Source organism: Clinocottus analis, unplaced genomic scaffold (genome assembly GCF_023055335.1).
Source record: "Clinocottus analis isolate CAN_PGR_092001 unplaced genomic scaffold, fCliAna1.0.p SCAF_10, whole genome shotgun sequence".
In the NCBI taxonomy this organism is placed as follows: Eukaryota; Metazoa; Chordata; class Actinopteri; order Perciformes; family Cottidae; genus Clinocottus; species Clinocottus analis.
In genome coordinates, this window is record NW_027175821.1 from 19,438,926 (window position 1) to 19,462,808 (window position 23,883).

The 23,883-nt window shown below is 46.2% G+C and overlaps 1 protein-coding gene across 1 annotated transcript in view; it reads right to left on the reverse strand.

Annotated features, from left to right (window-relative positions):
• Positions 1-709: 709 nt before the first annotated feature.
• ankrd50 (ankyrin repeat domain 50) overlaps positions 710-23,883 on the reverse strand; it is a 34,004-nt gene continuing 10,830 nt past the window's right edge. The window contains exons 3-5 of the mRNA XM_068594360.1: positions 20,287-20,519; positions 2,819-6,363; positions 710-2,532 (exon numbers count right to left, since the gene is read on the reverse strand). Of these exons, the coding sequence (XP_068450461.1) occupies positions 2,822-6,363; positions 20,287-20,519 (3,775 nt within the window). The 3' untranslated portion in view covers positions 710-2,532; positions 2,819-2,821. The remainder of the gene's footprint in view (positions 2,533-2,818; positions 6,364-20,286; positions 20,520-23,883) is intronic.

The following is a 23,883-nucleotide window of genomic DNA, read 5'->3' on the forward strand; positions in this document are numbered from 1 at the left end:
GATTTTTTTTTCTCCACGACATGTTTGAAGGCAATTAAGCCTAATTAGTCAGTTGAACAGCTTCGTTCGATCCTCACTCTTTGGGCCAAAAGCTAGAATGACGCCGATTCAGTTCAACGCATTTGAAACAGAGCCGAGGTCCGTTCTTGATGTTCTGTGCATTCATTTTGAATTTAAATGACGGACGAGATGTATTTTCATTGTAAAAGCCGAGGAGTTACAGCACCAGTATACATCTCGTCTGGTTCCCTTCAGCTTCATCCATGTGCTGTGACGCCTGCAGTGTACATGTTTGGCCCTCTGCCACCAAATCAGTGAGGTACGTATTAACAGCACGTGGGTTTTCAGCCTAAAATGCTGCAGGAAAAAACACTTATGTGAGAACAAAAAAGTGTCCTTTTGTGTGACAAAACTGTGTGAGACGAGGAAATAATTAGTCACTGCAGATTTGTCAATTTCTTTTGAGGTGTTTCTCCTCTCTTTAACACAGTTTTGAAGTCTATTTTATTATCCATCTTCAGAAAATGCAGCCTTCTTCAAAGTGCAGTGGCGTATCTGTGCCAGCACAAGCGTTCCTGTTCCAGACATATCAATAAGTCGACCCTGAATTTAATCATATTTGGCACTTTGACGAGGAAGGACAAAGTGAAAAAAACACCTCCAGGATATTTTCAGATAGACATATTCATTAACATGCCCTCCTGTCCTTTATTGCATTCCTTAGTCCCGTGTACTTTGTCAAATAAATTAGCAAAAAAATATTTTTCAGCAGTAAAGCAAATATGTTTATTAAGCACTTTAATATACATCAGAAAATTCCACTTCATATAATACAGGAATTATTTTTAAAATGAGTTGAATGTACATGTTAAGCTATTTACAATCCAAATCACTGACAGTCAAAATCAAAGATGACAGACGAAACACAGTCAAGACAAAGGAGAGAGCTGCTGAATAAGACTGTACAGTTTGTTTTCCAACACTGATCCTGCCTGCGATGCTTCTATTGACCCTTCATGGCATACGTTTTGAGCTACTGTTGCACTGAAGAGCTGAGAGCTTTCACCAGGGCTTAGAAGTGTTTGTGCATGCGATAGGTTTCCACTGCCCCCCCGCACCCCGATCCCAGTCCTCTGCAAAAAAAATAACTCACTGTTGACAATATGAAAAGCCTGCAAAAAATATGACACGGCCTGTAAACGCTAACGCAGCTCCGCACAGTTCATGAGAAACAGATGTTTCTGTTCCCTCGGCGTCACCTCCTCCCCTCTCCATCTCCAGCGGGGGTTAAGTCCCGCTGAACTGATATTGGGCTCGGGGAGGAGGCGGGGCAGGACAACGCTATTTCAACTTTGGCTTTACAACTCTGCATTTCAAACAATATCATTCACAGCTATGAGTCGCCTTAATGGCCGAAACCCTTTGGAGCCGCGTTGTGCCATGCTCCTGAAAGATCCAGCAGGAATTACTGGAAATCAACCACATGCCGAGAAGGAACCGAAGCTTGGATTTTGTTTCTTGCTTTGCAGCCGGTTATACGTGGAACTCCCCGGACAAATGCTTTATTTTTTTATGACTGCTTTCACTTTGCTTATTTAGCACCAAACCTTTGCTGATGGTACACAATGGGTTATTTAAATAGTTGGTTTTAATGAACACACAACATAATAACACAAGCAACTGATGAATCCCATAGGGACAAAATTAACTTTTTTTCTTCTTTTTTTTTTTTTTTTTTTACATTTTCAAACGAACCTCCCTCTTTCTTGGATATTCATAATAATACACAAAATGCACAAAACCAACAAAATTGGGAGCCCAAAAATAACTGCAGGCAACTTTTGAACACAGCACCATGGTAGAGCGTAATGCGACACAAAAATGCAGCAAAAGTGGCTTTTTCCAAAAATAAATATGCTTGTATATACTTGTGAAGTAAACTGCCGGAGCTATTAACATATTACACACAACATAGGCGTAGCACACTGATCCAAGGTTAACACAGATTATTTGGGGTCTCTAGAAAGGCAGACTATCAATGTGGTATCAGTTACTGTTATGTCCTCTGGTCTGGTGACAATGTACTTAGTGGCACATTGCTGTCAGTGTGAAAATTAGACGCGGAACAAACATAATACAAAGTAAAAAAATAAAAAAAGGCATTGGTATGTTTCTCTCAAACAATAACTTTGATAAAACATGGATGGGATACAAAGTGAATAGAACAAATGCATGTCTGTCATTTTACTCTTTAAAAGTGCATACACTGTTTATTAAATAGCATAACATTAAATTAAAATGATAGTTTGCATGAATACATGAAGGAGGCTGTAACAGATGTAGGCACATCGATGTATCAGTTCACGTAAGCCTTCGGCAGCAATCAACAATCGTCCTTAGGTATTACTTTGAGGTCTTCTCTCCCACTGATGAACAAATATCTAGTATTTTCTTCTTTTTTTCACGCAGATGAAATCGGTTGCTTTGGCACATTCCCTCCACTGTCTGCATGACGAAGAGCATTCACCACATCTGAAACGGTACAGGAATGATTTGGGTTAAAGTCGTGTTTGGGAGGAAAAACAAGGTCTACTGATCCAGAATGAGGCAATCTTCATGCAAGTCTGATCAAATCCAAACTAATGAGTTGTGTAGATGGAGTATCAGCTGAAAGTCAGTCACCAGCCACCGTAAAGAAAGAGCCTAAGTCTTGCCTATGTGCCGACACCCTGGCCTTAATTTAAACTCGCAGACAAATGCTTGATGCCTTTCAACAAGAGCACACACTGGAGGGCTATTTTTGAAAAGTATCTCTTACCGGCTATAATGGAGTCTCCTTTTTGTAGTTAAACCCAGGGTCTGATCCTTCAATCTGCAGTTTCAGGGCTTGTTTAAGGCTTAGCTCGGTTTCCCCTATGGGATAGTTCTCTAAAACCTCCTGGTGGCCCCTGTTCTGTACAGTCCGAGGAACCGATACCCTACTCAGGAAAACCTGATTACCCTGTAGGTGATAGTTGGGGTTGGTCATGATGCCGTTCCTCTTCTTCTCAGCACAGCTCTGCTGCTGGAGGAACAATTGCTCTTGGCTTTGCCCCCTTTCCTGCCGAATCGAACCACCAATCACAATCTTGCAATGGGGATCCTTCACTGAAATGTTCGCTACCGATTTGTTGAGCCCAATCCTCTTGTCAAACTGCGTCATCTCGTACTCCAGCACTTGACCTTGGGTTGATCCGCTGTTCTTGGCTTTCTTCTTGTCTCCCGGTGCTCCTTTGCTATTCGATGTCCCGTTTCCGGTCTTACTTCCCTTTGACGACTTGAGACCGGATTTGAGCTGAGACCAGTCAAAGTCGTTGGATGGAGATGGCGGCTGCTGACCAATGGACTTGGTCGTGGAGGAGGGGGACACGATGGACTGTCTACTCCGGCTGCGGGGCAACGAGTGCTGCTGGATTTGTTCAGTGAATGTCAGTCCGTGGAAACTGTCGATGGGCACGGTTTGGGCCGTGGCCGTGGATGACGTGGTTCTCAAGGAGGAGTTCTTTGAACTCTTCAGGGAATTATTTGAAAGCGAGGATTTCTGTCGATCCACTGTTGAATCGGGAGACTCTGACGGGGAACTGAACGCGTGGACAGGTCCGTTGGGTAGACCCCGTCCAGACGACTGCATATCTCCTGCACCGGTGCTGCCAGAGCTACTGGATTTAATGGTGAGGGACTGCATTTTACCAGTCACAGTCAAAGGTGTCTTTTCTTCCATGGTGTGCACTGGGGAGGGATTGCAACCATTTAAAGTCGTACCACCATACTTTTCCAGAAGTTTAATGATCATTGAATGGCCACCTTTTGCGGCCACTCGCATTGCTGTGCGTCCAAACTGGTCAGCGTGGTTGGGGTCGGCGCCATTTTCGAGAAGTATTTGCACAACATCGATGTGGCCCTCTTGTGCAGCGATGCCTAGTGCTGTTGCTCCCTGGTTACACGTATGATCCACATGTGTGCCAGACTCTATCAAAAACTGAACAACTTTTGTGTGCCCTTGCCACGCGGCCGACTGGAGGGCCGATCTCTTCTCATTGTCACAGGCGTTCACGTCAGCATGATAGTTAATCAGCAGCCTCACCATTTCAACATGCCCTTGCCAGCAGGACACGTGGAGGGCAGTCCTGCCCTCAGTGTCGCAAGCTTCCACATTCGCTCCGTTTTCAAGAAAATACTCCGCCATGGCCAGCTGATTTTCAAGGGCCAATATGTAGAGCGTCGGGCGCCCGTCTGCGTCTTTGTGGTCTATGTCGGCACCGTGGCTCAGCAGCAGTTCAACAATGTCCCTGTGGCCTTCCAGCGCCGCCACCCTGAGAGAATTCCTCCCATCGTACCCCCTCTCGTCAATGCACGACTTGTTTTCCAGAAGAATGTGCACACAGTCATAATGTCCCTCTTGTGCAGATAATATCAGCGGTATTCTACCGTCATTGTCGACCTCTGTACAGCGAGCACCTTGCTCAATGAGGGCGTCGCACACTTGGCGGTGGCCCTCAAAAGAAGCCATGTGCAGCGGGGTCCAGCCTGAATCGTCCCTGTGGTTCTCGTCCAGACCTCTGTCCAGCAGAGTTCTGACCACCTCGACGTTACCCTGAGCGGACGCAATGCTCAGCACAGTCCTCCCCTCGCTGTCGATGCTGTCGACAGCAGCCCCCCAGAAAAGTAGCGTGTTGACGACAGAGGCGTGGCCCATTGACGCGGCAGCCAGAAGAGGAGTGCGGCCATTGTTGTCCGTGTGATCCACGTCAGCCCCGCCTTCCAACAGCAGATCGACGACGTCGACATGTCCTTCATAGCCGGCCACCAGGAGAGGAGTCATGCAGTCTTTATCACAGTGGTCGACCTCCGCTCCCCTCTCGATCAGAAGACTCACGACAGAAGCGTGGCCTTTACTTGCAGGGACGCAGAGAGCGGCAACCGAGAGAGCAGTCCGTCCGTCCACGTCTTCGTGATTGACTTCGGCCCCGTGTTCCAGGAGGTGCTCCACGATCTCTCGGTGTCCCATGTACGCTGCGGCAATGAGAGCGGTTCTTCCTTCATTGTCGGCCTTGTTGACCTCGGCCCCGTGCTGAAGGAGGTTCAACACGATGTCCTCGTGACCTCCCCAAGCAGCAGCTCTCAAAGCGGTTCTACCGTCGGCGTCGGCACAGTCCACTTTGGCACCGGCGTAGAGCAGAGCAGACACGACCTCCGAATGTCCGCCCCAAGCTGCCGAGCGCAGGGCCGTCCATCCGTCGTGGTCCGTGTGGTTTATGTTGGCTTCGCAGCCAATTAAGCAGTTGACCACTTTGGTGTGGCCCTGCCTTGCGGCAAGGGTAAGTGCCGTTTGTCCGTTGTTGTCTTCTAGCTCCATGTTCGCCCCTCTAGATATGAGCAAGTTGACCACGTCGAGGTTCCCACTGTATGCAGCGTTGGCCAGCAGGGTTCTCCCGCTGGAGTCACACTGGTTTACTGAGGCCCCGTTGTCAAGTAATGTCCTTATTGAGTCCTCTCTCTCCAGGGCCTGCTGTACAATACACGACGCATGGTCATCCTCATTGTTTACATGAGCCCCGGCCTTCACCAGGAGTTGTAGGACTTCCTGTTCTCTGGGTATGGAGGTGGTCAGAGAGTCTTTTGCAGGAGTTCCATTCCAAACCATCCAAAGAGCCAGATTAAACGGCTCAAGCTGCAGATTAGAACTGACGAGGTGCAGTGCAAATTCCTGCACTTCGAGTGGTTTGAGCTGCTTTGCCCGGCAGGTATAACTCATGGCCAACATCCTATGTCCCTCCGCTGCATTGCACAAGTACTTCTGCGTGCAATGCTTTACATCAAGAAGCCACTCTGCAAAACTGTAGTGAAATAGGATTCGAGTACTCCCAAGGCCGTCGACCAACAACTTGGAGAGAATGTCCATCTTTTTCTGAAACTCTTCCATAGTCAGAGTCATGTTTTTGGTCCAGACTGCGTGGTACAGTTCCTTGACTGTGAGCGGTCGGCACGTCGCCAGGATTACATTAAGGATTGGCTGGACTTTGGCAAACTGTTTTCTGACAAATAGTCTCTGGCAGAGCCACAGGTAGAGGCCGTTGAGGGTGCCCGGGATGTCGCGGATCTCCCGAAGCATGATGAAGTTCTCCACCACGCCATCCAACACGCGCTCCAGGTAGAGGAAGCAGCCGCTGCTCTTGATGTGGAGCTGGTTGAGCATCTCGGCAGTCTCCTTGGTCAGGTGCTGCCTCAGGGCCTCCTCTTGGTCCAGCCTGTGGAGGATGTACTGTTGCACATCCTTGACGATGTAGGCCTTGCGCAGGTCATCGAGGCTAATTTTGCGGAATCCTGCAAGAGAAGAAATGGACATTAGCCGAGCATAATAATAAATAGATAATATGTACAGGTGATCTATGGCAGTGGGCGGAGGGGGGGGGGGGGGTATACTGTAGCGCGTACGTGAGATTACAAAAACATAAAAAAAAATCCCTTGAAAACAGTTATTTATTAACTATTCAGTGAAATATAAGTGTAAGTGCATCAAATTAATTGTATATTCTATATATAATCAGATAATGATGGCACAGTGCTGTGTATTACATCTTTCTTTCAACAAAAAATGCTTTGCGCTGGGGGTAGATCAGAGAAAAAAGGTTGAGAACCACTGATCTAGAGGATTTAAAAAAGACACATAACGTGGCTAGTGAAGAATATGAAAAGATTTAGTGGCAGCGATGGTATAAATCATATTTGACGAGTAGTGTTACTTTCCCCGCAGTGCTTATTGAGTCAATATATTATGTCTGACCTTGAGATCATACCCTGTATTTATCCACTGGTCTTTCACCTTTGGATAATTAGGTTAAGTCTACTTTTTCATTTTCTACGGTGTAGGATTATTAACAGTAAAGCCATGTTGTTGAAGAAAAAGCTCTCAGAGGAATTGAGTGCATAACCCCTCTGGCTGCTGGAAGTCCTCGATCAGTTAAGTCCTCACGAATGTTAGTGCACTGTATTGTGTCTGATGCAAAGGCAATTTCAGCTGTAATAATTGTGTCTGGGTGAGCATGAAAACAGCAATAACTTCAGTAAAAAACATGACTTGGACTACATAATACTAAAGTATACCAGTTCTGTTGCTTAAAAATAACGTATCATTTATCCACGTACGACAATAATCAAACGTACTTTTCCCAATGAAAAGAAAAACGTTAAGGAAAACACGCTATTTTAGCAGAACGACTGGTGAATGAAATTATGCATTAAATAGAAAATTACAAGTTCTTTCAACACATAAATTGGGGGTGAATGATGATCTAACTTGTCCATTGACTTTTAAGGTTATTAGCAGTTAATCAGCGGGAGCAAATCTGCGGTAGGGGCTGTAGACGGACATAATGGAGACATCATTTCTATGCCTGTAGCATATCAGTGGTCTGTGAAACATCTCTCCAGTGCCTCACTTATTATCGTTCTACACGCTCCCAGCACAGACCTTTAGAAATTATCACAGTGGGTGTTAATGAGTGATCTTTAATGGAAATTGCTCTCCAAGACAGCTAAAAAAAAAGCCCCGGCTCCTAATGGCCTTGGCTAATGGGCATAAAGTGAACTTTCCTCTATGTTAAAACAATCTGTTCATGGTCTGTGCAGCCCCCCCCCAGCCAGCGGGCAGGAAGAGCATCTTTGCATACTTATATTTACAGTTCCCATGGTTCTCTGGGCTACTGGGACAGGAAACTAAAGGTCACCAGAGGCTCTGTCAGTGTTATTGACCTACTGTATAGCACGATCCTTACTGTGGGAAAAGCAGTTGCATGTTTATTTATTTTTTTTATGCTCAAAAGAAAAGTTCACTTTGCAGAACATGGACTTATTAACATTAACCTTTCATTATTGCATCTCATTACTGATTGAATATTTCATGTACTGACAGGAAACTACTCTCCAGAGACGTTGTTGAAAAGAATCCATCACATTCAGCGCCGGCACTTTTATCTTCAGCGGCTCACCGTGTTGATTGTATAACGCAACACTTTTCCCTCGACACAATATGAATCAGACTCTAGTCACCGAGCCCGAGGCGGTGCTCTGCTCATCCGACTGCTATTGTGCCAAAATGTTACTCCACAAAGAGCCGATGCAAACCACACCTGGAAGCCGGATAACAGACCTGATGAGTTTAACGAGACAGGATCCGACAGTTTGGACAACAGACCCTGGTAAACAGAAGGAGCGATGGGGTTTCTCTATCCTCCGCCTCCGAGTTTGTTTAAGATAAGCACGCCTCCACAAACTGGGCCTCGCAAAAGACAATCTCTTTGTATCGTATCTTGAGGCCTCCGTCATGTTTTTCAAACTGTGATAAAGCACATTAAATTAAAAAGGCAAAGACACCTCTGTACTGACTATTGAATCCTGTGATACATGTCAGGAAACAAGAACTGGGGAAGCGCTGTATCTGGTTTGATTATGTAACTTTGGTCTGGGGATAAATTACCTCCCATACAATCCTTTGTGACAAAGTAACGATAAAGTTTTAACTTAATTGTAACCGGGACTATATGAACATATAGATTTAGCTCTACAAACTAAACCTGAGATACATATTTAAATGTGATCTAATGAATGCCGGGGGGCAGCTGTGCAAACAAGCTCCATTAATGAAGCTGTGAAGAATCGTTCTCCAGCATTACACCATATAATTGCTCAATCATTACAAAAACCCAATAACCCTAACCCACTTTCGGCCTGCCTTTGTTTTCAATGACTGTGCAGATTTTCTTCCCCCCTTCCTCCTCCCCCTGTTTTCTCTGGCTCGTGACCCCCATGAACCGGCTCCCACTCCCGTCCTGGAGGAGTCAAGGGCATTACGAGAGACACACTGCAGGCATGCAGAGCCGCTACAGGTAACTCAAAACACTCGAGCAACTTCTACCACTGAGTCGGGGGAAAAAAACATTAGTGATGTTTTGTGTATATTCAAAGTCTCTGCTCGGAAAAGCCGAATGCTTCCTCATTTTGACGGGGCCGTGCACAGCAGGCCGCTACGAGCCCAGGATTATTTCAGGTTTGCATCAAAAGATACAGAAACACTTGAAGGTACCATTATCTCCTCCGAATGTGCATTCCAGGTCTCAGTGCACTCACAACCCTCTGGCTCCAACTTCAAGCATTAAAGATCACTTTTCAGCCTATCGTGCCATCATCAGAGGATTTCTCACTCGTTCAGCCTTTTGTTTCAAGCGAGGCTTTTTTAATGCTCCTTTGTTTAGTTTAAAGGTCGAAACTAGCTGGTGCACACGCTTCCTTCCTCTTCTTTTTGAGGCTGATGCACAATCTCAAGTGCCTCAGTCGACAAGAGACGCTTGATATCACATTTACAATTCACGTTCAGAGACGGACTTATGACGGTCACTGACTGGTCCTCCTCCTCCCTCTGGGCCCAGTCCTTCTTTGGACTTTCTGGGTTTGCTCCAGTTAGGACAGGAAACTAACTGGCGGACGCAGAGAGAGAGAGAGAGAGAGAGAGAGAGAGCAAGAGAGGGGGGAGAGGCCATTAACGGGGGAAATCAAGAACAAAAAGAAAAACTATTTCTCACCCAGCCAGCGACTCCAGCAAAGTGTGACATTTAATATTTTGTCCCGATGTTGATTTGTTCTACTCACAGGGGGGACTGTGTGTGTGCATTTCAGTCCAATCCTGAGGATGCTACTCTACCATGAATATATTCTCAGGGGAACAAAGGAAAAATGCCTCCGTGATGTAGTTCATGACAAACAGTTGCTCCTGCAGTCCACGGTCGCTGACACACCAATTATGAGGACGCAGTGACGAGGAAAGCCGAAGCAGGGAGGAGGAGACAGACGCTCGACTGCAGCCAGGATGTCCAAAAATATATTGTCTGGGTGAAAAACAAATTATTAATTTCTGTAAGGCCAGGAGTAAAACAATTGAACGAGCGAGAGCCTCCAGTCAGAACGCATAAACAAAAGACATCTTTCAGCTGCTGCATCTGGAAGATGACCTACAATTTCCACTTAAGTCGTCAACAAGCATCACTTCAGATGGATGTCAACGGTGAAGTCACGGCATTATTACTGGCCCCGCTCCTGCAGAGAAAGCACTAAAGACAGCCACGGGGGGAAAGTCATCCAACCTGCATTTGATGACTGTGTGTAAAAGGAACCGCTATCAAGTACTACACAAGAAGCTCCATTGGCTACAAATGTCCAAATGCCTTCCAAGAACCACTAAACCCAATGGTTATGATGGTCGAGGTTATTGCACGCTTATAAGTGGGCTATACAAACTGTAGCTGAGCATTGTGTGTGTTCAGGCTATAAATATGTGTGTGTGTGTGAAAGGATGGGTCAGGGCCTGAACAAAAGCGCCTGCTAAACAAGCAACAAATGACACATTCATCGGGGTGAGGGATGCAGCTCCGAGTACAGGCCTCTGAGCCAGCTGCTGCTCGTTACAGAACTGGATACCAGTCACAAGAGAGCCGGAGCCCCCGCGTACAAAAGGGGGACTGTTTGCCTCCCAGATCCATTTTTCAGATGACAAACGAGGCAGCGAGTGTGCACGCGCGCTGAGAAAATGAAGTGGAACTCATCGAGATTGGCAGCATCTGAGATTCGACGCGTTCTTTTTCGTTTTTTTTTTTCTTCCTTTTTGCGAGACACCATCTTGGGTCATCCGAGCCGCAAAGAAAACAGAAACCCAAGACTCGCCGCTCTCTCCTCGGGCTCGGCAGTGAAGCCCGCGCTCGACAAACGTCTGCTCGACAGCTGCAGCGTTCCCGGACTCCAAAAGACACGAGAGAGCCAACCTCCTAAACACAAGTATGTGGATGAGAGTCAGCTCCAACGGTCTGGAAACAACCGTCGACTTTGGAGAAAAAATAAATACAACTGCCTGCTATTTAATCCAGGGAAGAAAAAAGGAAAAGGATGCTGTTCCCGGTTTGATTATATTCACGCTCTCATTTCTGCTCAACAGACGAATGCAGTTAACACTTTCTAGTTTGTCTCGGATGAATGTGGCTTATTCACAGGAGAGAAGAGACAAAGCCAGACAGCGAGAAGCTTTGACTATAAATTATTCAACTATGCAAAGATAACCGTCGCGACCGTTGAAATTAGCAGCTGTACTGCAGGTTTCCTGCCACGCTAAGCGACCACCAGGCGAGACGCCGAAACGATTACACTTTAACAATTAATTCATGCTGCGCTGGAGGCACGAGAAACACTCCTGCACCAACACGCCTCCTGCCAGGTCTCACGCGGGACGCGAAAGGGGTTTCCTGTCGAACCGGTTGTGGTGCAAGTGAACAGTGTGGATGGGAGCTGTTCATGCAATCCGTTCTCTCTCTTCGCTGCATCACTGAGGGATGCTCGGTGCGGCCTCCGTCAGTGAGACTACTGACACTGTCTCACGTCGCTGTCATCGTATGATGTCATTGAGGAGTGAACCCCGCTGCTCGCTTCACGATATCTGACGAGGCAACGAGCGTCGGATGACGGGGCGATGCGCTGGGACTTTATTCCCATTTGCTCCAATGCTGAGTGTAAAAAGAGCCAGTTGCATTTAATGAACACACGAAACCTGTTGGTCGGATCCTCAACGCCCGGAAACGTTCAGTGTTTCATAGCTTGGGGCACATTTTGTGCACAAGAGGTCTCGGACACAAGCTTAAATCTCTCTCTGCATGAAAGTGGCTCTACAGCGTGGCTCTGCTTCAGAGGTGCAGTCTGAGGAACACATCACACCACCTGCACAAGGAATAACACGTCAACTATGTGATCGCCCATGCACAACACACCAGAACCCCCCCTGCAAACAACAAGAGACAAGAGACTGAGTCATGAGGCTGCGCACCTGGTCACATGTGTACGTATGCGTCCGCTCCCTGTACCCCGTGACGGATATCTCTTCCAGAGAGAGAGCTCTGTAACTGTATATCGTGGAGCTTCTTGCAGCTGCACAGATGACTGGAAATTTCATCCAAGGGAAGAAATTCCAGAAGAGTTCTAGAAATAACAGAGTGTCAGGCCAGGAACACACAGATCAAACCAGGGACTCGGGCTTGTACAGCCATTAATCACTTTTTAAATAGTTGTGCTAAATATGTCTCCAGTACTGTAAAACATGTTCCATTTCAAAAAATTTAAAAAAACGCCTGAAATAACACATTTGCATCTGGAGATGCCCGTCTTGAGCCGACACGGCGGCAGCGATGGTGGTTCGCCCCTTGGAGTGCTGGGAGCTCCCTGCAGGATCACATTCCTTCAATCCCGGCCGTGTTTTTGATCTTCATTACACCGCGCTGACCTCCGGGCGACCTCATTTAGCCCCCGACGGCACATGTTTCCATTCACCTGCACTGGGAACGAGAAGTCGAGCGTGTCCTTCAAACGAGCCATTTATCTGCAACCAGTGCACACACGCGCACACACACACACACACACGCACACGCACACGCACACAAACACACACGGTGCCGGAGAGGATCTGGAAACCATTTTTGGAAGGGTTTCACAGGGAAACAAACGATCAGACAGCGTTTTTTTGGGCACCGTGCTCTCTGTGCAATCAGGTGCTTGCAAAGTCATCGTTTGGCATGCAGGTCAAGAGGCAGTGTGGTATAATAAAATTTAAAAAAAGGGAATTCAACCCCGGCGGCGACGCCAGCCAATAACGTGCCAGGAATTCAGCAGCGTTTATTTCATCTTCAGTTCAAATCAAGACCGAATTAAAAACACCCTTCAATTAAAACGAAGACTGACAAGTCGTGCTCTGTGCCTTGACGAAAAATAAACATCTCACGTCTATAAAAATGTGGCAGGGGCATGCCACATACCAAAGGGCATCGCCCCCAGAGGAGAGAGGCCAGCCGGTTCGTCCGCCATGTTCAGAGTCGTGTTACTGCAGGGGAGCACCCAAGGTGTTAGAGATACAGACACGGCAGACCTGTAATTTGCCCGGTTGTCAGACTGCACCGTGGTAAATTACAGTATTCAGCGAGGATTATGGTCTTGGGCTCATCCAAAGTGAGGCTCGACATGCAGCCTCACAGACGACAAACTCGCACATGAGTACGGACATAAATCAGCTGGTCTGCGCGAGCCAAATCGGAACAAAAGGGGGAGTAGAACAATTAAATGCGTTGTCCTTGCTCTCGTTAAGCAGGCGTGCAGACGCAGAGACGATCAATACCGAAAACACACCAACAAACGAGGACGGGGGGGGATTTTATTATGTTATACAAGAGGCATTTGCTTGGCAATTGCGTCTCTCTGATGAAGGCCGCAGCAGAGCCAAGACGTGTTGGGATTGGTTTTAAAGTATTAAATAATGGCTTTTTATTTTTTATTTTCAGTTCGAAGAATGCTTTGAAGCTTTCAGTCCCCGAAAATTGTTCCTGGCACCTACTCTCTCGTAAAACTTTTACGACAATTTGATTTTTCACAGACTCATCTCTTGCATTCGATAACAGCTCAGCATCCAATCGCCTCGATGACGCTGCAAAAAATGCCTTTTACTGGGAGGGGGGGTGTGGGAGCAGCGAGAGGAGGGAGGGGGGGCATCTCTGTCCGACTTCGGGGGAGCATTCCAAAGCCCAGTAGAAATAAACCGTCCGCGTTGCTTTTACGAGCGTGTTTGGGTTGTCAGGCGGCCAGAGGAGCCCGAGGTCTCCCGCCTCACCGAAAAGAAAGTTTACAACAAAAAAAAAACACACACCCAGGGAGATGTTAAGAGTTGTGTTGACCTCTGCGGAGGAACGGCCGGGCCCCGTGTCAGGTTCGCGGGGCCTCGGGGACAAAGGGCTGCTCAGAGAGGTGGAGGAGGGCGCATGTGTGAATTTGTATTTCAAAACACGGCTGCTCTTTTCATTTGTGATCATCGGTTGTAAATCAGCTCCGTCTCTCGGCCGGGCCGGAGGGGAAAGAAAGGCCTCATTCACGGCAGAGTGGAGGTGGGAAGATGTGGTTCAAGTGCCAGGGTGGGCTTTCCCTCCCTCCATCGAGACGCAGAGACAGGAAACTAAAACACAGGCGCACCCCAGGGTCACATCATTTCCTGAAAGTGAAGCTTTTTATTTTACAATAGCTGCGGAATTTTTGCAATTACTTATCTACATACTGTGAGGTATGGAAGAAGGCCCGCTGATTACTTTGGGGTAAATAATACAAATAAAACATAAACCCACTCGTGTGTCATCTTAGGAAGGAAATGAGTAAACCTTCAAAATGCCTCACAGGATGAGCGTCTCCTTAAAGCGGCCGCCACGCTCCTGTGACATTCCTCAGACGGAGCCAAGAATATAACCGTCTTAATTACAGCTGTGATTCATAACTAAGAGGGGCTTTTATGTGTGTGTGTGTGTGTGTGTGTGTGTGTGTGTGTGTGTGTGTGTGTGGCCATTTTCTAAGTTTCTTTGCCGGTACACACCCCAAACAGCCCGCCAAGTGCCCCCCCCCTCCCTCCCCTCTCTCCCGTGACCAACTGGAAGTAGTGAGAGTAAAATTGAAGAAGAGAAAAAAATAGGGGTTGAAAAGTGATATTGTGTTTTATGACAGTGGAAATCAATCTAATTGAAGCTGCTGTAACACTGCGGAGCAGGAATGTGGTTGTTTAAAATAAAATAAAAAAGGGAGCTATTATGTTTCACGGCTCCAGTAGCACACTGATACCATGTTATTAGAGCTACTGGCAGTGCAGTCCACGAAGCCATGGCTTCTCCATCCTCCCTCATCCTCCCTCATGCTGGCTTGTCGCTGTCATCGACCTCCACTTTTTTCTCCATAGGGTCGTGATAGTTTGGAAAAAATCCCCATAAAGAATCCCATCTTGTATCTTCTCTTAAGCTGGTTCATACCAAGCCTTTATTTGAGAGCCAACAATGAAGAGATGAGAGGAGAAAAGCTGGGGGAGGACGTCGCCGGCCAGACACTGGGCTCTTTTGAATGTCACGCTTCTGAAGGGTTAGTTCTTAAATTTGCAGTTGCTTGGGACTTTTGCCACTTCATTAAAACCTCGATCGGTTCAGCGAGGGAGTTTTGTTTGAAACACTGATGAAATATAGAATTCAGATTAGACGTTTCCTCTCTATTTGACCCACTTCTTTGTCTTCATAGCATTTTTGTACCACAGATGTAAAGTCACAGCCGAGTGACCCCACGTGACCGGGGGTCCCAACGACCACGTGAAGGAAAAAGCCGGTTATTTCTGCCTCTAGGGCTAAAATGTCACGGAAAATAAATGAATGAACTTTCTGAATCATAGTAAATATCATCACATTAATATCAGAGAGAGCTGCATGTGTGTGAAGTCACTGGGCAGCGATGTGCTCCAACCGCAGTCAATCGTCTCTCTCATCAGAGAAGTATTCGTGAATATACGCTGAAACTCCCAGCATGCTCTGGTGTCCTCACCGCAGTCCTCCCTGCTGCCACCAGGGCCGCGCCGACGCACACTTAACCGCTTGAGAAACAGCGACTTTGACAAGCACGTGCCACAAACCATATTGGGCAGATGGCAGCCATTACAGTCCAGTGATGCCTCCGCACCATAAAAGGATCACACAGCAGGCTGGAGCCAATGCGGAGGGACTCGTGATTAAAATAACTACGGATTTATTTTAGGGAGACTAAAAAGGCAAAATGGTTTTTATTTTGTACAACAATGCAAAAAGTCATAATGTACTGAATGAGGATGGATCTAGAATTTCAAATAAGTCATCATAGCATCTCTGACACATCATCCCTTTATCAGTCTGGTGAGATAAAATATTTGAGGTAAAATACATGTCTGAGAGGCTGCTTCTACTTAACCCGCCCTCCCCTCCCGTCGCCCACCTCCACCCGCCTCTCTTTCCCCTTCCCCTTGCTCTCCTTTCTGCCTGAGGCCTTGTTAAATTGGCACAGATTCTGCCCCGGCTCCAAAACCAAAATCGCTGCCTAAGTGTTTCCACTCCGCTACCCCTTACAGTAGCACACGGAGGGAGGGATGGAGGGAGGGAGGGAGGGAGGGAGGAAAGGAGGGAGGGAGTGACGTGCACGGCTAATGCAAGCGTCTCTCCAAGAAGAAGAAGAAGAAGAAGACGAAGAAGAAGAGCTACAGACTCCACTCAGATTTCTAGATCTCTGCTGTGATTGTTCACGTCTCAAAGAGAATACATGAAGACTGAGGCCTTATCAAAAAGTGAATGATCATAAAGAGCGAGTCAGCCGACAGGACACTTCTACAGAGATTCCTGCACTCCTCCTCCTCACAAACAGAACGGTCTTTGTTTGTCGGGGCCGTGGCCCGAGCGGATGCGAGCGCGGCTCCTCTGCTGCCCGAGTCAGAAAATGCCTCCTTCTTCCTGCTCGGTCTCGGAGGTGTTGAAAACTTCCCAAAAAAGCACATTCCACTACCGAGACAGACACGAGGAAAAACAGTTGAGCAAAGGACAGAAGAATTCAGAGAGTGAAAAAAAAACTGACTTAGATGGTACTTAAGTGAATTCAACTAAAATCAAAGCCAGCTCAAACCTCCTCAGCGTCGCTCTTTTACACGGTCCTCTGGTCCAGCCACGTTTTTTACATGCCGAGCGACCCCTCTGGTTGAAGGTCATTCCTCAAGCTCCATCAACACTGTACTCACACGGCCACAAAGTTCCCACCGCCCGCAGACCAGAGTATACTGGGAAAACCCACACAACCTCCACCCCAGACGAAGGAGGCCGCGCGCAGAAAATAGGAGTTGGCTTTGCACGGAGCGTGAAAGTGGAGTCTTTTCTGGCAGGTCACCGCCATCTCTGACTCGTCAACAATAACGGAGGGTATTTTTAGGGGACAGTTGGCCTCAATTTGATACTCTGAAGTCCTTTGGTCTATTTTAGGTCCCGTGCCGCATGCACGAGGAGCAGTCGCACTGCTGCGATTCGTATTAAAAGGCGCCCGCGCTAATGGAGGACGCGGTAAGTGGGTGAATGTGTTTGTCTGCACGTCTACAGCCGAGCATGTGTGAGGGAAAAGAAAAAAAAAGGAAAGAATTAAAGCCAGTCTCGCAGAAGAATTGCTAGTGTTGAACTAAAGGCGGAAGACTGGATGTAGACAAAACAGAGACGGCGCTAAAAGCATGGGCCAAGGAGAGAGGCGAAGGTCCGCAGGAGCGCCTGGATGCACAGACTCAACGGAGCGGGCTCGCAGCAACATCACACGCCGCCCTCGCTGCTTTGTAAACGCCTCACGAGCCAGTCGGGTTCTGTCCCCGTGTTCAAACCGAGACGCGTCTTTTTGAAATCAAATTGTTGGGCACTTGGAACGAGAGCACGACCAAAGCTCGGCTGTCATCAAAGAGGGAGTGAAAAAAATAAAAAGGAAAAGGGACCAGAGAGAGAGAGACGGAAAGAAAAGAAGAAACAAAAGATAACAGCTGTTTATCAGATTGTTCCAGGATTAAATTCCCTTCAAACCGTATCAGAAAGAAGGAACGAGAAGAGGCCGCTCATCAGAGAGCAACATCTGGAGAGAAAAGGCAATCACAGAACTCCATGAGCCACTCTGAAGAAAGTTACGGCGAAATGCCTCATTAGCATTTACATATCAGACATATACGGCTATATATATATATATATTCAGCTATATGTATATATACATATATGCAACACACACACACAGTAAATTGAAGATAAAACTTCTTCTCCGTGGGCTCTTAAGTTTCTGGAGAAGGCTGAGAGGATACGTGACGCTCCGCTCTGATACCGATCCAGAATCTAATCTACCACAGGCACCTCTGGAGCTGCTTTGATGTTGGGGGACGCGTGGGTGGGCATGTCTCTGCGATTAGGAAGTGGGCAGCTTGCATCGCAGGTGGTTTGTTGAAGCAAAAGACAGAGAGAGAGTTCTGGTGTTCTCCTCTCCCTGTCAACACAAATCAGATCTAAACTACAGCTCCTCCAGTCTGACGCCTACACTTAAGGTTTCACTTAATCCTTAAACACTGCACCTCGTTGTGTTACATCCTACTTTCAAGCTACAATGTTGTGAACACATAGCAATCATTCCAATGAGACACACAAGCGTATTGATCTATGTATTGTATGATTAAAATAGAAACATGGCAATTTAAAGCATTGCAAACCATAGCAATGTGATCATCTAAGAATATGCTAAAGTAATAATTAATTCATGTTTTGCATGGTTCATATTTTTTAGGGCTGCAAGTCCAATAATAAGGCAATTATTTTGAGTGTTTCAGTCGATAAAAATAGTGCAAATTATCATAATAATTTCTCAAAACCAAAATCTAATTATTATTCTTCCATGCAACAGTCAGATCAGAATGTGACATTTCACTTATAAAATGACAAAAGTTATCAATTGATTATCAAGATAGTTGCTGATGTTTTTTCAGGCACTCAATTCATCAATAAATATTGATGTTGCAACAACAATATTGGATATTTGGGGTGATACTGACTCAAATAGCCGGATTGAGGATCGGTGACGATGGAGCCGATCAGTTCAACTGGGTTCTATATGAATATAACATCTACTTCATCCTGGATTTTTAATCCCTAATTGAATTCTAAACAATTTGTTGCTGCAATAAAAACAATTTACACTTTGGAATTTTTCTGCTCGTATAATAAATTACAATTTAATACATAACGTGAAAGTTTATTTATTTGTTATTTGTTTTATCTTCAAAATTTAGAAAAGCATTGTTGAAGTTGAGCCTGATATTGTACAATATACGGTACGATATCACTGATATTGTACAGATATACAGTACAATATCACTGATATTGTACTGTATATCTGTACAATATCACTGATATTGTACTGTAAATCTGTGCAATATCAGTGATATTGTACTGTAAATCTGTACAATATCAATGATATTGTACAGATTTACTCAGCGAGGCAGACGGCTTATTGATTAAACACTGGTCTCGGATCAGCAGTCGCTATGGGCCCAGATATCAGGCTGTGCATCAATGCTGTTGCTGTTATTATGTATGAGATGAACTTACGTGATAACCCCACGGACATCCAGAGAGAATCATCTACACATTTAAAAATGCAGCAACAATAAACTGCAGCAATGCTCTGCAGCATTCAAAGTGGACACAAAATAAATATGAGTATGCAAATATCTGCATCGATTTCCTTTAACGAGCTCTTGTTAGAAGACAGCTGGTCTGAAACATGCCCACACACACCATCTGACACTGAGCTCACCTGCAACACATCGTTGTTCGAGGACCAGATAAGGAACCCTCCACCCACTAGAGGCTAACTGCTGGTCCAACCTGTTGGGGTGGTGCTGAAGATCAGCAGGTTTTCACCCAAGAACAGTTTTACGATGTTACCCTTTCAATGTCTGATGTGTTAAGTCATCTTTATTGGCCCACAATGCACTTCCTGCCGTGAGACAAACACAGAACAAGATCATACCGGTTCCTCATTGGCTGCTTCGCACAGTAAAGCCAACGGGAAGCAGACCACGTCTCAAAACCTGCTTCATCCTCGTGTGCAAATGACAATTTACAGTCCAGTGTATGAATGTAATGATAATATTCTAACTGGGACATTGTGTGACGCCGTACAAGCTGTAATAGCAGGACAAACAACATGTCGCTCGCTTAGAGCCTTGAACCGGACTCCATGCATCTCCTGAGCACAGAAACGTCCGCTAAGACTGCTGGGATTTGTTAGGTAATAGTTTGCCTCAGGCACGAGAAGCTCCCACATTCAGTGGATTTAACAACAACAAAAAGGTAAGCGAAAGTACACATACACAGCGGTCTGCGGAGGAGACTTCCTCCCACACACCCGGGCTCTTGATTAATGTGATGCCAGCTCATCAGCAGCGAGGAGGCCGTCGGCCTGACACGGAGATAATAGCAGCCGGTTTGGGTACAGTGGCTCAGGATGTCGAGGAGGCGCTGCAGCGCTCACAGGAGGTCTGCAGCAGGACCGTAATCTCTTTAGGCGCGTCGCGATGGTGAAAAGCTTCTTTTCTTTTGCATCGGTGCCGTGAAAACGAAGGCGGCGGCTGCGCGTGGAACCGGCTCTCTCAGGTGAAACGTATCGCATCCACACAGGGAAATAAAGCTGAAGACAAACATGGAGCCGTGCCGACAGATGCAAATATGGCCTCATCAATCAAAACAGCTCGGTTGACTTTGTGATTCAACGGCGTCGCGATGCTCCGCGACATCCATTAGTGGCCCGTCGCTTACAGAAGGTGAGCCCTTCACTGATGTTTACCTGTGAAGAGTTTGGTGATGGCCTTGTTCTGCCGCCGCGCAGAGCAGATGAGCAGCAGCCACGGCGGCAGGAACTCGTGGTGACCGGCCAGGAGCTCGGCGATGGTCCTGGGGGCGCCGAGGGCGGACCGCTGCTCCCCCTCGCCCAGCTGGCAGCCCTCGTCGATGGAGTCCACCAGCAGGAAGAGGGACTGCTGAGGAGGCTTCACACTCAGCAGAGGCAGGAGGACGCATCTGAGGGAGGAGGGAGGAGAGAAAGAAGGTTATCGTGTGCGTGTTTTTGCTAAAAAATAACAAATAATATTCTAGTTTTTGTTAAACATTTCAGAGAGACAGAAAATTGTGATCATCTTTAAACAAATTTGTCAGATTATCATTTTCTTGTAAAAAGGTTCACAAATGAAAAGATGAGGTTGTCCAACGATGTCAATTTGGTTGGGTCTCCTGTCCACGACGCCAGCTAGCGTTATGCTACCGTATCAGTGCTACGTATCATCACAGGTTATGATTCAATATGTTCAGATATGTTGTGATTCTGGAAACAAGCTCATATATATTGTGATGTTTTTTTGGTTGGACAACTGTTATAGTATAAAGAACACATCAACATGCATTCGTTTTTATGTAAATGAAACGGTGAAGAGAAATGACTAACATCCAACATCAGAGCACTGCTTTGAGAGCACACACACACACACACACACACACACACACACACACACACACACACACACACAGGAAAATAAATGCATGTCGACTATGAATTAAAAACCAATACAGTGTTTTTGAGAAAAAATAAGTATTGCGAAACATAATGATGCAATACTCCATAAAAACTCAAGTCTTCTGCTTAAGTTCCAACCAAGTAATGTACGGTTTAATAAAGCCTCAGAGCGGCAAACCGTCTCAGACTTATTGCAGTAAATGTCAACTTTGCTGTTGCAATTATGTGTTTTCGTAGAGATGAATCATCCTCCAGTCTGCTGGAGGGAAAGTTCTGGTCTGTCAGAGTTGCTGTTCACAATTATCTCTGTGGTTTCATGATGATGATTGTATTTCACTGTCGGTTGTTATTTTGTCCACCCGCTGTAAAACATAAAGATATAATTCATACTGTTAATTAAAGATATAAAAGAGGGCATGAAGTGCTTGAGTAGCAGAGAATGCTAAGTTAAGAATATCATATCGCTGTTATATTGTGTTGTTTTGATATTGCAATAGTATTCCAATATGGAAATGTTAATTAATCGGAATTCACTGAAGTGTGTCAGAGATTTTTGTCATTGAACACTTTTGTACAGAGTTCTTTGTCCATGTTTTGCGATTCATGAGTGGAACATTGTTTCAATATATCAAAATCAACTGAAAAGTATCCCTGTCCCTCATCTCGATTACGGGGGAAACGGAGCAGTGAATGAAAGTCTGCCATTCAGTCAATATTCAACATATTGAACGCTTTCCAATAGAATTAAAGGCTTTGGGTACCAGTGTGGACTCAATCCTTCATCTGAGTGATGCTGGACTACTGCGGATCACAGTTTGCTCTCTGAGGCGCGACGCCGAGCACGAGAGGCAGGTCCTTCCCAGTTCATCAGAGAGAGTGGGCGTTTAAATATGTCTCCATCCAGCCCAAATTACAGCCATCAACAGGCCCACTGAGGGCCACTTGAGCGTATAGAAACATCCACATACAGTCATTCAGGATTCAGTGGGCTTTTTTGTTTCGTTTGTATGAAATAAAAACGATGCCGAGAGCTAAATGTTCAGAGATTAGATTAAATTAAGACGCCTGGAGGGAAATGTGTTGGGCAACCTGCGCGACAACTGAGCATGCGAGACTTTGTCCGAGTCAAACCCGCTGCGACGGGAGCATCCATGTCTGCACGTGAACTTCTGTTAAAGAGCGGCGCCCCGCGATGAAGCCAACATGACGCACGGCTTCAAACGCCACATGATCTTTTTCACCAACGCCAACACTGCACGTGAAATCAACGTGCAACTGGACGGACGAAAACTGTTTGTCCTCCTGAAAGACTTCCTAAGTTTTAAGAAGCTAACCTGAAGGGCAGCTCGCGGTCGTCCTGCAACCGCAGGTTTGATCCCTGTTCTCTCCATTTGTCAGAGTGTCCTTGAGCAAGACACTGAAGCCCCGGTTGCTCCCCGGGCGCTTCACAGCAGCCCACTGCTCCTAAATTGCTATGGATGGGTTAAATGCAGAGACCGTGTATGTAATGGGATTAAGATTAAGACGTTGGTTTGGTGAAAAATGTCCCGATACTCAAGAAATGACTCTCAGCTCAACTGACCGAGATGAAAAAGGATCTGAGGAATTCAAACGAGTGACATTTTAATCCAGGTCTGGGTTCATTTAACATTTTAAAAAAGAGGCCCGAGAAAATCAATTAATCTAAACTTGATTCAAGATTAGAGAGACGGCTCTGAGGTGGCTCTTTTTTTTTTCACGTGTAGCTGCAGATAAAAATCGGTCACCTTCCAGATGACGAGACTCTTCAACCAGGTCTCGTCCTGTATTGAACCGGCATCGGTTCTTTGTCATAAAACACTGAAATACTGTTTTAATGAGACTTCCTCTGGAGGCTCAGCCGTCTGTCAGTAAGCCAGCGGCTCTGAAGCCATTCTCTTTTAAGTATCTTCCACTTGGCCCACAGCTCATTATCCCTCAGCACACGGGGGCCGGGCGGCCCGGGTGAAGGTCTGTGTGCTCGCAGTCCAAAAAGGACGAGGACCCGCACAGGGGCCATTTTCACAACGACTTGCTCTTGAAGGGCCGAGTGTCGAGGACCGACGGTCCAGGGAAGGATTCCTCAAAAGGAAGTCAGGTGTCTGATAACATTCATGTATTACCTGTGATACATTTCACCTCACTGCAACCATGTTCACGATGTCAGATTAAATACAATATTGCTCATACAATCTGACAATTGGGAGTTTTTTTAAGAGGCTTTAAATGCGTATTTCAAGCCAAATAATGAAGTCAGCGGCTTTCTTTACGGTTTAATTAATCACACGTTGATATGATCAATAACCCCACGTCATACTCACAACCAACAATAAAACCCTTAATCAACTTGAATAAATTAAATTAGTGCTGCATTCCTGGAACCAAAAGTTATTTGGATTTATTGAGCCGTCAATCTTTTTTCTATTATGTAATTCATTTCTATGGAATAATCTGCGAAACATTCAAACCGTTATCGTGTCGCCCGGGGAAACGTTTTCAATTTGGTTTTGACACACACAAACTGTCGATTTCTATTGACAGAAGCAAAAGAAATGTATACTTCTGGTGGATCAGCCGCTGTATTGATCGAGTGCTCGTGTCGGCAGCAGATGAAACGACGCGGCTTCCGCTCAGGCCAACAGCTCCGCCCGTCTTTGCCAAAGCTTCTCCAGCTTGTGCTGAAAACTTTTCCTGTTTCTCCCTCCCAGCAGGACACAACTGCGTGCGGCACGCCTCCTCCGACCTTCACGCTCTGTCGTCACGCTGCTCGGCCGCCCAGTAACACAGTCGATTACTCCATCAGATGGCTGCAGCCCACGGAGAACCTGCAGCCATCTGGGAGCCTTGCCAAAAGGA